Source organism: Microcaecilia unicolor, chromosome 1 (genome assembly GCF_901765095.1).
Source record: "Microcaecilia unicolor chromosome 1, aMicUni1.1, whole genome shotgun sequence".
Classification (NCBI taxonomy): Eukaryota; Metazoa; Chordata; class Amphibia; order Gymnophiona; family Siphonopidae; genus Microcaecilia; species Microcaecilia unicolor.
The window spans coordinates 181,583,531-181,596,379 of NC_044031.1; the positions used below are offsets into that span (position 1 = coordinate 181,583,531).

General features: G+C 49.0%; 1 protein-coding gene across 6 annotated transcripts in view; it reads left to right on the forward strand.

Annotated features, from left to right (window-relative positions):
• The window catches only part of MRTFA (myocardin related transcription factor A), a 342,546-nt gene that overhangs the window by 310,636 nt on the left and 19,061 nt on the right, over positions 1 to 12,849 (forward strand). For 5 of the 6 annotated variants that reach the window (XM_030202867.1, XM_030202876.1, XM_030202884.1 and 2 more), the window contains one exon: positions 1,984 to 2,139. In XM_030202867.1, coding sequence (XP_030058727.1) covers positions 1,984 to 2,139 — 156 coding nt within the window. The remainder of the gene's footprint in view (positions 1 to 1,983; positions 2,140 to 12,849) is intronic. The other variant, XR_003942109.1, reaches the window with a different exon arrangement.

Consider the following 12,849-nt stretch of genomic DNA (forward strand, 5'->3'; position numbering starts at 1 on the left):
TTTCAAGCAAGATACAAATTCAGGTACTGTTGGTAGGTCTCTGCCTGGCCCAGAGAGCATACTGCCTTAAGTATTTGTACCTGAGGTAATAGGGGGGTTAAATGATTTGACCAAGATCATACAGAGTGTCAAGAATTTGGACCCTGGCTTCCCTGGTTTTCAGTCTTCTGCTTTTACCAGTAGGCTACTCCTCCAGACCTCTGAAACTCACCTTTGTTATTAGCTAAATTATATGTATATCATTAGCTTTATTCTTTTCAGTGTTTTCATCTTTCTAAATATAAAACTTCCATGAAACATCCTCATTTTTCATCATTTATTGACTTACTACACTCTTTTCCATCTAAAGAACTGAAGGTGTATTACCATAGAGGTTAGGGCCTACTATCAATATGTATACATTTGATAACCGAACAGGGTTTAATATCATCTACACATGGCAATATATTTGGAAGGACTCTGTTACTATAATGGATAGTGATGCGGCTTAGAACTGAGTATTTACTGGAGTTAATTTGTGCACTGTGGCTAAGTCAGTGGAAAAAGAGAGGGAAATGCTAAAATAGGAGAATTACTGTATGAGAGAATATGAGGCACCAATTGAAGCACTCCAAAGAATCTCTTTATCACCATTCTGTGGGGTACACATGTGAAAGCGCTTATCAGCTACTCAAACTGCATATGCTCTCTGTTCCCACCTGCCCTACCCTCCCCACTGCAGATGCAGACTGCCAGGAAGTTCACTACAAACTGCCACCTAGAAGCAGGGGCCCTTGCCCCTGTGGTATTTTGCAGGATCACAACAAATGTGATCCAGTTCAGACTATAGCTCCAAATCGGTCTCATGCTGCCTCAGACTCTTGCCCTGGTTTTGAGAACAACTGTAACCCTGTTTGAATGGCAAAGCTAAAACTCTTCTACCAGTCCAGATGCCGTTTTGAGCCCATAATGACTTTTTTTAAATTGAATCTTTATTGAATGTGATGCATTACCACCAGTATCAGATACCTTAAATACAACATTGGACTAAGAGGAATGGATTAATAGTTTTGTTGGGTTGTGGGATTTGTTTGCATGCTGTGGCTGGGGAGGGAGTAGAATGTGGGAAGGGAGTACATATACAGGGAGTACGTTTTCTAAAAAAAAAAAATGTGAGGCGTGTTTCACTTGTGAATTTCTTTAATCGAGTAAGACCCAGCTATCTGCTGAACATTTGTGCGCTCAGATGCTACAGATAGACAGAGGGGGAGGAGAGTGTAAAAAGAAACTTTCAACTCCAACATAACCCATATTCAAAGTAGAGGCATCTTTGGGTGCATTGTACGCCGCATGCAGCACCTACGCTCTAAGTGCTCTTTAAAATAGTGCGCTACTGCTGATGCACTATGTATGGCTATGCCACTGTGTCCCCATCACCTCTTGTCTTCAGAGTTGGAGGATGCTGCTTGAATTAGTTCTAGGCACAGAATACTGAAAGTGTGCAGTAGGTGTGGCAGCCAGAGGGGGCCAGGACTACCACAGGGCCTGCAAGTGTGTGCCAACTTAAGGACTGCTCTGATTCTTTCAACACTGTACCCAGCTCACCCACTGCTTTGTTAGTAACTGGGCATAGGATTTGCTCCCAGCAGCATCCTCTGGCTTCTGAAAACAAGAGTTGAGAGGGCAGGGAGGGAACCAGCCACCCCTTATCCTGTGGAATAGTGGCAATTTCTGTAGGGGAGAGATTCTGTACCAGTTCTGCCTTGTGCATTGCTGCATAAATATACCCATTGTCCCTCTGTTCTTCTCATATTCCCCACTCTGTTTTTGTAGGATAGGTCTGAACTTTTAAACAGTTTGTTGCAGTTGTAGTTCTTTTTATTTTTAATTTAGGAAATTCACTTGGTCAGGTAATTGAACACGACAGTGGCAGGAGGGGAAGGGGATGGTGTTAAACTCTGCTTCTGTGGAAGCCAATTTCTACCCATTTTGTGTCCTCTGCAGGATCAGAAGCAGGGCCAGCAGATGACACACAGCAACTTGCCTAATGCTCTATTGTCCTTCTCCGCTCCACGTAATTTACAGCCCCCCTTCAATGGGCTCCACAAGCAGCTTCAAAGGGGCAATAAAGCCACCATTCAGCACAGCACCACAAAAAAGGTAATGTGTCTATGACAGAACTTATATCTGAGTGTTTGTTTTTTGGAGGGCATGCTTTTATATTTCCCCCAGCAACTCCTAAGCTTTCCCTTGCAGGTCTGTATCCATGTTGCATACAGTAGCGGGATATATATACCTGTATGTATTTGTTATTGGGAGTTATTTATTGTCTCTTTGAATAAATTCACCCAAGTGACGGTGTCCAGCAAGTATATCCCGGATATAGATTCTTAAAAAAAATTAAAACTGTGAAATACTCAAATCACAGTACACATTATAGCATATTATGCTACTTAGCAGAGTACATATTCCTTCATAAGGTTGGCTGGAATCATCTTGCCCGTTGGAGGAAGTTTCAGCAGATATGGGAACCTTTGTGGATGGCTATTCCGCACAGAGCACATAGCTGGATTTTGAACTGTTGATATCTTTACTATTTTATGTTTGACCCTCAAGCTTTTAAATATTTTCAGACTTGGATAAGAGTCCAAGTCTGGAAGTCAGTTTCTCTTCAGGGTAAGGGAGGGGGGAATGGGGAGGGTTGGTGTGTTATTTGGCAAACAACATTTTACTGCTGTTATATCTGTTTCGTTGTTTTGTTGGATTTTCGATTAAAAAAAAGTAATTAGCAAAAAAGAAAAGGAAAAACAGTACACATTCTTTAACATCCTGTTAGACCACTTGAGGTAGAGATTTGAAGATTCCAAGGACATCACCAATATAAAGAGTGGTGCAGTCAGGAACATTCTAGTATTTTTTCTTCTTCCAGCCAATGGTACAGGTGGACCACTGCATCAGGGTTTCTCATTATTTTTTTTTTGTCTGTGTTTGGCCAAACTTCCTGTGCTTTGACCTACAACCCTTGACTCTGTGGTTGTAGTCTTGCTGGGGGACTCCCTCCCAGGGTCTGAGCCACAGGCAGACTACTGATTATGCTAACGGAACTGCGTTGAGGCCATGGGGCTAAGCAGCAGTGTAAGTTCCTCCCTGGAGCTGTGCATTCAAGCACAGCAGCCAGTTCCTTTTGCCCTGTGTGCGATGGGGAACCTGCAAGGAGTGCCCAAATCTGCTGGGGGGGGGGCTCCCCCTCTGCTGGACTTAGGGCCCAAGTTTTCAGTCTTCCTGAACACCATAGGCAAGTACACAGGGTTTCAGAGGCACAGCCAGTGGGGAACCCCCCCAGGGGTCTGTAGTCCCTAGCTGAACTGGCCATGGTCCCCTGAGGGGATGGGTGCAGCAGGTCTGTCCAGGGGTCCCTTATCCTTCTTGATGGAAAGTGTTTGCGAGGTGGATGAGATTTCCAAGGAAGGGTTCTTGTCTTGGGGCTCCACCTCTGTGTCTGCAAGGGTCTCGCCTGATGAGGACTCAGGGTCCCTGGTAGTTTCACTTGTGCCTTCAGGAGGAATTATCCTCCGTCATAGACCAAGTGTTGGGTGCCCTTCTGGCACATACCTGAAGGAACCCTGCTGGTCTAGTGGCTTTTTCGGGGCAGGAAAGATCCCCACTCTTTCCTGCCTTCTGCTGCTGATACTCTCGCTGGTCTCGGCTTTTTTATTTTCAAATCATTTTTATTGATGATATTCGGAAATGGAACAAGTTTGTTACTTGAAACACTAAAAAAAATATCAAAATTTTTCAAAGAAGTAGAAACCCCAACTTCCCACCTCGCCTCCCGCCCTCCTTTTCCCAGTACAAATCGACTTGACTAACAGAGTAAATCTTTTCTTGTCATATCACTTACAAACTAGTAATCAGTTAATCTTAACCTGACAACTGTTATACTGTTACATTGTCTCTATCCCATCTTTATCAACCAAATCGTAGTGTTGAAAAAAAAAAAAATCTAACATTCTGCTAACCATCTGGAGTGAAGGATAATAATGAGCCTATTTAACCGGCTAAGTCAGGTTAAAACGAATTATAACTGAGAGGGGCTTGGTTTCTTATAGCCCCACTCTTAACATTTAACATCCTACTCTCCAGAGGGAGAGGAAAAAAAAAATCAGCGGTCTCCTAAAGGGAATTTACTACAAAACTACGTGCCCTTGAGGGTAAAGCCTGTATATATGGTTCCCAGGTTGCAAGAAATTGCTTTCCTGTCCGGGGGGAGGACTCAGTCACCTGGCATGCCATTAACATAAGTTCATAAAACCTGTTTCGCCAGTGCCAATACTCTGGTGGGGACTCACTCTTCCATGCACTCAAAATAAGTCTCTTGCTCAATATGCATGCTTTACATATTAGTTGTTGTGCCTCCCTACCTTGTAATGAAAAAAAGTTCATATTTGTCTAAAAGTGCTCCAAGGGAAGAGAGCGATATCCATGTCTTTAACAAATGTTCCAGATACTGGAATATGACAGGCCAAAATGCCTTAATCTTAGGCATTCCCAGAGAGAGTGAAAGAACGAGCCCGTCTGTTGCCCACATTTTGAAAAGAGAGGCTCAGCTGCACCTCGCATCTTAAATATTTGGACCTTGGTCAAATATACCCTATGTAGAACTTGATATGGACATTCTCAGAGATTCACGTTTACTGTCAATTTTGGTATACGAGAGGACAGCTGAACAAAGTCCAGGACAAGATTGGGATGCCCCAAATCGTGTGCCCAGCGTGCTCTAATTCCTTCTTTATCTTTTTGAGGGGTCAGTGTCATAAGTGCCTTATAAAGTCCCGAGACTGAGAGTCGATCTCCCGGAACCGATGTGAAGAATGTCCTGATATGCTGGCCGTGTCGAGCCCCCAATGCCTCACCACATAAAGTGTGGATATATATTCTGCCAACAGACTATATTCATATCTATTTCTAAAGTCTATGCCAATACCCAAGGCGCTGAGGTTCAACAGAGAGCCTTTCACGTTTAGAACATGCGCCAGTCTTGTAATGCCATGCTTGCCCACCGTCGAAATACCAGATTTTCAGAGTACGGGGAGAGCAATAAACTGCCTTGAATAGGCAATAAATCTGATATATTCAAGTCTACTCATCAATATCTAGTCAAGTCCTTCTAAATTTCCCGTAGCGGAAGCAGTAATAGACTGTTTCGGAATCGTGCTGGAATTACCTGTCGTGGGGCCTGCAGCAGAAAGTAGAGGTTACACAGACTAAAGTAATCTATTTCTAATTGCCGCGGGGTATAATCTTGCCTATCCATAAGCCAGTCATTTAAATAGCGTAGCAAGCAAGCAAGCTTGGTTGTATCTACGCAAGTCTGGTATTCCTATACCTTCCTCTCTCCAGGAGCCCAGCATATGGTGTATCAGCAATTTAGATTTAGCCTCTCCCCAAATGAACCTTCTCAGCTGTTTGTGCAATAGTTTCAAGTCTTTTTTAAGAAGGCGCAATGGTAACATTTGCAGAACATAAAGCCATTTTGGGTACTCAATCAAGTGAAATTATTGTATCCTACCATGTAAAGTGAGAGGCAAGGATTTCCAGTTACACAAGTGCCCTGTCGTATTATCTAACAGACGAGAGATATTGAGTTGATACAAGGTATCTACTCTCATAGAGAGATTTATCCCCAAGTACGTAAAAGAATCTCAAGCCCATCTGAGAGGAAAGTCCATCCCCCATTCCTGTCTCAACGTATCCATAGAGGCCAATGCCAGAAATTTAGAAAAATTTAATTTGAATCCTGCAAAATCTCCAAATTCCTGAAATAACTCCGAAAGTGCCATCAGAGATTTCTGGGGTTTGGTAAAATGTACTAATAAATCATCTGCAAAGGCTGAAATTGTAAAAGTAGACTGCCCAATAGATACTCCGGAAATTTCTGGGTAGGAACAAATCTCTCTAATAAGGGGATCAAAAGATAACACCAAAAGTAGAGATGACAACGGGCATCCTTGCCTCGTACCTCGGCGAATAGGAAACAGTGGAGATCTCTCTCCATTAACCCATATAAATGCCTGTGGGTCAGAATAAAAGATACCTACTGCTTTCCTGAAAAATCCTTCTATGCCCAGTTTCCGCAGTACTGCAAAGAGGTACGTCCATACCACCTAGTTGAAGGCCGCCTCCGCATCAAAGCTTATCAGCAGAGAAGGCGTCCAACTTTTCTCCACGGTCTCTAGGAAGGCTAAGATCAACTGGATATTCCTGGTAGCAGTCCTTCCTTTCACAAACCCCACCTGCGATGTAGAGATTAAATATGGGAGTACGTGAGACAATCTATTCACCAAAAGTTTTGCATATAGTTTCACACCACAGTTTAGGAGAGGCATGGGTCAGTAAGACGCCAGATCTTCTGAGCCCCTGCCTGATTTCAGCAATATGATCATTTGAGCAATCCTGAAAAATTCTGGCAAATCCCTGGATTTCACCATCGAATTGAATAGATAAAGTAGGGGGTTTTCCACCTGCTCATAAAAAAGCTTATAGAACTCCGTACTGTATCCATGTGGACCAGGCGTCTTATGGAGCTTACTCTGTTGTATCGCCAACAAGAGATCTTCTTCTGTAATGGGGGCATTTAAAAAGTCCCGCTGTTAGGGCGAGACCTTAGGTAGAACTAGATTTCCAAGTATAGGTCACTGTCTAGTACTTCATCTGTGGGTGCTTGATAAAGAAGTTCATAGAATTTCTTGAAATGGGCTGATATTTCGGCATCCGATCTAAGGTATCTTCCCTCCGAGTCTCGCAGCTGCACTATGCAGGATGCTCCCCTTCTATCTTGTATTAAGCACGCCAACGGGCCTCCCGCCTTATTTCCATGAAGGAATAACTGATATTTATAATATAATTGAGATTTAACAGCCCTCTGATGGAGTAATTTGTTTAAATCTCTCTGGGAAGCCAAGAGGGCGTTTCTCGAAGCGTCTGTATGAGTGACCCCATATTGATGTCTATGATAATGTATCACTCTCTCCAAGCGGATTATCTCCCTATCCTAATTTTCCGAACTCGGGCTCTGTAAGAAATTATTTCCCCTCTAATTACGACCTTTGCTGTTTCCCAATAAGGGCCATGCTGGTGAACATGTTCCCCATTTTGAAATGCAAAACCCTCCCACCTCTCATGGAGAAAAGCTTGAAATGTGGTATCCCAATAAAGGTCTAAGGGAAATTTCCAAGCACCTTTCTTTCGTGATCCAGCATCTGCTTCCAACTGCAACCATATGAGAGTATGATCCGATACCTCACATGGGCCAATCTCTGCAGATGGGATTCTAGGAAAAAGGGTGCTGGAGACTAAAAAATAATCTATATGTGATTGTCTTAAATGAGCGCAGGACAAATGCATATAGTCTCTAACTTTAGGGTGTAGTATTCTCCACACATCAATCAGCTCTAAGGCAGTGCAAAGAAAGGGCAGGCCTCTGGAGTATTGTACCGAGCTCTGAGCCTTGGATGTAGATTTATCCATCTGGGGGTCGTATACCAAATTAAAGTCTCGTTCCCCCCCCCCCCCCCCCCCAAATGACATTGCCTTCCTGGTAAGGAGTCGGAAGATCAATTAGCCCCGGTAGAATTTCCGTTCAAAGACACTGGGAGCATAAATATTACATAATACCAGTGATTGGCCTTCCAACATGACCGAGGTTAGAACATATCTTCCTTCTGGGCTATGTTTGATTGATTTGATCTGTATATTTAATCCCTTTCAAAAAAGGATCATTACTCCTGCCTTCCTCTGCACTGCCGTTGCCTCTACTAGATGTCCCACACATCCTCTTTGAAATTTTGCATGTTCTGCTGATGTCAAGTGGGTCTCTTGTAGAAATGCCACATCAGCTTTATGGCATTTCAGAGCTTGCAGTACCTTTGTTCTTTTAATCGGAGAAGAGACTAGCTTAAGTGATCCCAGGGAACCATAAAGTTATTCGTTCATCACAGTAAATACTGCCATAGCCTTGATAAGAAGGGTACCCCCCAGCCCCTGGGTATCCCCTCCACTGCCAAGCTGACAACTCCCACACTTGTTTTAAACACTTCCAAGGAAATAATAGTGCTCTGCTGACTCCTAAAATAACATAGTTTAACAAAATAAAAAAACATGAACCATTTCACATTCATACTATCCCTCCCCAACCTAACCCCCCTCCCCGTATTTCCCTTCTCAAAACAATCTTCTCCCCACAGTGTAATGTACTTTCTCCGAGGACAAGCAGGCTGCTTGTTCTCACGACTGGGTGACGTCCACGGCAGCCCCCACCAACCGGAAGAAGCTTCGCAGGCGGTCCGCACGCAGGGCACGCCCACCGCGCATGCGCAGCCGTCTTCCCGCCCGTGCGTGACCGTTCCCGCCAGTCTTTTCTTTTCCGCGCCTGGAGAGAGTCGTGCCGTCGCCGCTCTCTCTTCGCAGCCCCGGAAAGACCGTCGCGTTTACGCGATTTTGTTGATTTTTTCGTTTAGTTTTGGTTGCCGCGCGCTCCAGTTTTCCTTTTCCAAAAAAAAAAAAAAAGAGAGAGCACGCGCTCCTTTTCCCTCGTTTTCCAGCGAGGGCGTCGCGTTGCGGCCTTGTGGCCGCGCGATCGATTTATTTTTTCGAGGTGTGATTTCTGCCACCATCGACGACTTTAACTTCGCCGACGCGATTTTTCCGTCGATGTCCTCGAAGGTCCCGAGTGGATTTAAAAAGTGTGGTCGGTGCGGCCGGCCGATCTCGCAGACCGACACCCACGCTTGGTGCCTCCAGTGCCTCGGGCCGGAGCACAATATCAAGTCGTGTTCTCTGTGTCTCGGTCTCCGGAAACGGACTCAGGTTGCGAGGCAAGTTCTGCGGGACCGTCTTTTTGGAACTTGCGCCGGCCCCTCGACGTCGACCTCGACTGCATCGGTATCGATGCCCGGCCCTTCGGTACCGGTATCGATGCCCGAGAAATCGGCACCGATGGCATCGACCCCAGGAGAACAGGTCCCGTCGGCCCGCCGGTCCTCCGGTGAGGGTAGGGGTGAGAGACCCCGCGTGGGCAGTCGGCCCCGGTCACTCCCTCAGCCCGTGGCCCTCGGGACCGAACCCTGTCTGACCCGGTTCCTCGGGACCGAGGGGGATCGACCTCCTCCTCCTCCATACCACCTGGCACCGGTGACGGGCACCGCAAGAAGGCTAAGAAGCACCGTCACCGGTCGCCCTCGACGCATCTGGCTCTCGGTACCGGGGAGGAGTCGACGCCGAAGCGTCCGCGTCGAGAGGACAGGTCCCCCTCGGTGGTGGAGGTACCGCCACGGCAGGGTCCTAGCACTTCGGTGCAGTCTCCTGGACCTCAGCAGCTTCCGGCACCGACGCCTCTACCGGCCCCCACGTCTTTCCCGACAGCGAGCCTGGACGAGTGCCTCCGAGCCATCCTTCCGGGGATCCTGGAAGGGCTGATGCGCCAGGCTGTGCCGGCGCCGGGGGTGCTTGCGCCCTCGGCGCCGTTGACTGTGGCGCCGGCGAGCTCTAGCCCGGTGCCGAGGCTGTTGACACTGCCGCCGCTTGCGGCGCCGGTCTCGACCGCCACGCAGGTGGAATCCCCGTCGACGTCGATGGAGGGAGCTTCGTCCCTGCCGGCGCGGGAGTCCACCGCTCGACGACACCGAGGCCTTGGTGCCTCGACGTCGAGCCGGGCCCGGTTCCGGACTCAGCTACATGAGCTCATGTCCGATACCGAGGAAGAGGCCTCGTGGGGGGAAGAGGAGGACCCCAGATATTTCTCCTCAGAGGAGTCTGCGGGTCTTCCCTCGGACCCCACGCCTTCACCAGAGAGGAAGCTCTCGCCCCCTGAGAGTCTCTCATTTGCCTCCTTTGTAAGGGACGTTGATTTGCATTCCCTTCCCCGTGGTCTCCGTGGATGAGCCGAGGGCTGAGATGCTCGAGGTCCTCGACTATCCATCACCACCTAGAGAGTCCTCCACGGTGCCGCTGCACAATGTCCTCAAAGAGACACTGCTTCGGAATTGGATGAGACCATTATCTAATCCCACCATTCCCAAGAAAGCAGAGTCCCAGTACAGAATCCACTCGGACCCAGAGTTAATGCGGCCCCAATTGCCCCATGACTCGGCGGTCGTGGATTCTGCTCTCAAGAGGGCACGGAGTTCGAGGGATACCGCCTCGGCGCCCCCTGGGCGGGAGTCTCGCACTCTGGACTCGTTTGGGAGGAAGGCCTACCAATCCTCCATGCTCGTGACCCGCATCCAGTCATACCAGCTCTATACAAGCATCCACATGCGGAACAATGTGAAGCAACTGGCGGACCTGGTCGATAAGCTCCCGCCGGAGCAGTCCAGGCCTTATCAGGAGGTGGTCAGGCAGCTGAAGGCGTGTAGAAAGTTCCTGTCCAGGGGTATCTATGACACCTGTGACGTGGCATCTCGTGCTGTGGCCCAAGGTATAGTGATGCGCAGGCTCTCATGGCTGCGTGCCTCTGACCTGGACAACCGCACCCAGCAGAGACTGGCCGACGTCCCTTGCCGGGGGGATAACATTTTTGGTGAGAAGGTCGAGCAGCTGGTGGACCAACTGCATCAGCGGGAAACCGCCCTCGACAAGCTCTCCCACCGGGCGCCTTCAGCATCCACCTCAGCAGGTGGACGTTTTTCCCGGGCCCGGCAGGCTGCACCCTATTCTTTTGCAAAGCGTAGGTTCACCCAGCCGGCCCGAAGGCCTCGTCAGGCACAGGGACAGCCCCAGCGCGCTCGTTCTCGTCAACAGCGTGCGCCTAAGCAGCCCCCTGCGCCTACTCAGCAAAAGCCAGGGACGGGCTTTTGACTGGATCCACGGGAACATAGCCGCCCTCAAAGTGTCCGTACCGGGCGATCTGCCGGTCGGAGGGAGGTTAAAATTTTTTCACCAAAGGTGGCCTCTCATAACCTCCGACCAGTGGGTTCTCCAAATAGTGCGGTGCGGATACGCCCTGAATTTGGCCTCCCTGCCACCAAATTGTCCTCCGGGAGCTCAATCATTCAGCTCCCATCACAAGCAGGTACTTGCAGAGGAACTCTCCGCCCTTCTCAGCGCCAATGCAGTCGAGCCTGTACCACCCGGGCAGGAAGGGCAGGGATTCTATTCCAGGTACTTCCTTGTGGAAAAGAAAACAGGGGGGATGCGTCCCATCCTAGACCTGAGAGGCCTGAACAAATTCCTGGTCAAAGAAAAGTTCAGGATGCTTTCCTTGGGCACCCTTCTGCCAATGATTCAGAAAAACGATTGGCTATGTTCCCTGGATTTGAAGGACGCATACACTCACATCCCGATACTGCCAGCTCACAGACAGTATCTCAGATTCCGCCTGGGCGCACGGCACTTTCAGTATTGTGTGCTGCCCTTTGGGCTCGCCTCTGCCCCACGAGTGTTTACAAAGTGCCTCGTGGTGGTAGCGGCCTACCTACGCAGGCTGGGAGTGCACGTGTTCCCATATCTCGACGATTGGCTGGTCAAGAGCACCTCGGAGGCAGGAGCCCTCCGGTCGATGCAGTGCACTATTCAACTCCTGGAGCTGCTGGGGTTTGTGATAAATTACCCAAAGTCCCATCTCCAGCCAACTCAGACTCTGGAATTCATAGGAGCTCTGCTGAATACCCAGACGGCTCAGGCCTTCCTTCCCGAGGCGAGGGCCAACAACCTCCTGGCCCTGGCCTCGCGGACCAGAGCGTCTCAGCAGGTCACAGCTCGGCAGATGTTGAGACTTCTGGGTCATATGGCCTCCACAGTTCATGTGACTCCCATGGCTCGTCTTCACATGGGATCTGCTCAATGGACCCTAGCTTCCCAGTGGTTCCAAGCCACCGGGAATCTAGAAGATGCCATCCGCCTCTCCACCAGTTGCCGCACTTCACTGCTCTGGTGGACCATTCGGACCAATTTGACCCTGGGACGTCCATTCCAAATTCCGCAGCCCACAAAAGTGCTGACAACGGATGCATCTCGCCTGGGGTGGGGAGCTCATGTCGATGGGCTCCACACCCAGGGTCTGTGGTCCCTCCAGGAAAAGGATCTGCAGATCAACCTCCTGGAGCTCCGAGCGATCTGGAACGCACTGAAGGCTTTCAGAGATCGGCTGTCCTGCCAAATTATCCAAATTCGGACAGACAATCAGGTTGCAATGTATTACGTCAACAAGCAGGGGGGCACCGGATCTCGCCCCCTGTGTCAGGAAGCCGTCGGGATGTGGCGTTGGGCTTGCCAGTTCGGCATGCTCCTCCAAGCCACATACCTGGCAGGCGTAAACAACAGTCTGGCCGACAGACTGAGCAGAGTCATGCAACCGCACGAGTGGTCGCTCCATTCCAGAGTGGTACGCAAGATCTTCCGAGAGTGGGGCACCCCCTCGGTGGACCTTTTCGCCTCTCAGACCAACCACAAGCTGCCTCTGTTCTGTTCCAGACTTCAGACACACGGCAGGCTAGCGTCGGATGCCTTTCTCCTTCATTGGGGAACCGGCCTCCTGTATGCTTATCCTCCCATACCTTTGGTGGGGAAGACCTTACTGAAGCTCAAGCAAGACCACGGCACCATGATTCGATAGCGCCCTTTTGGCCCCGTCAGATCTGGTTCCCTCTTCTTCTGGAGTTGTCCTCAGAAGAACCGTGGAGATTGGAGTGTTTTCCGACTCTCATTTCGCAGAACGACGGAGCGTTGCTGCACCCCAACCTTCAGTCCCTGGCTCTCACGGCCTGGATGTTGAGGGCGTAGACTTCACTGCGTTGGGTCTGTCTGAGGGTGTCTCCCGTGTCTTGCTTGCCTCTAGGAAGGATTCCACTAAAAAGAGTTACTTTTTCAAGTGGA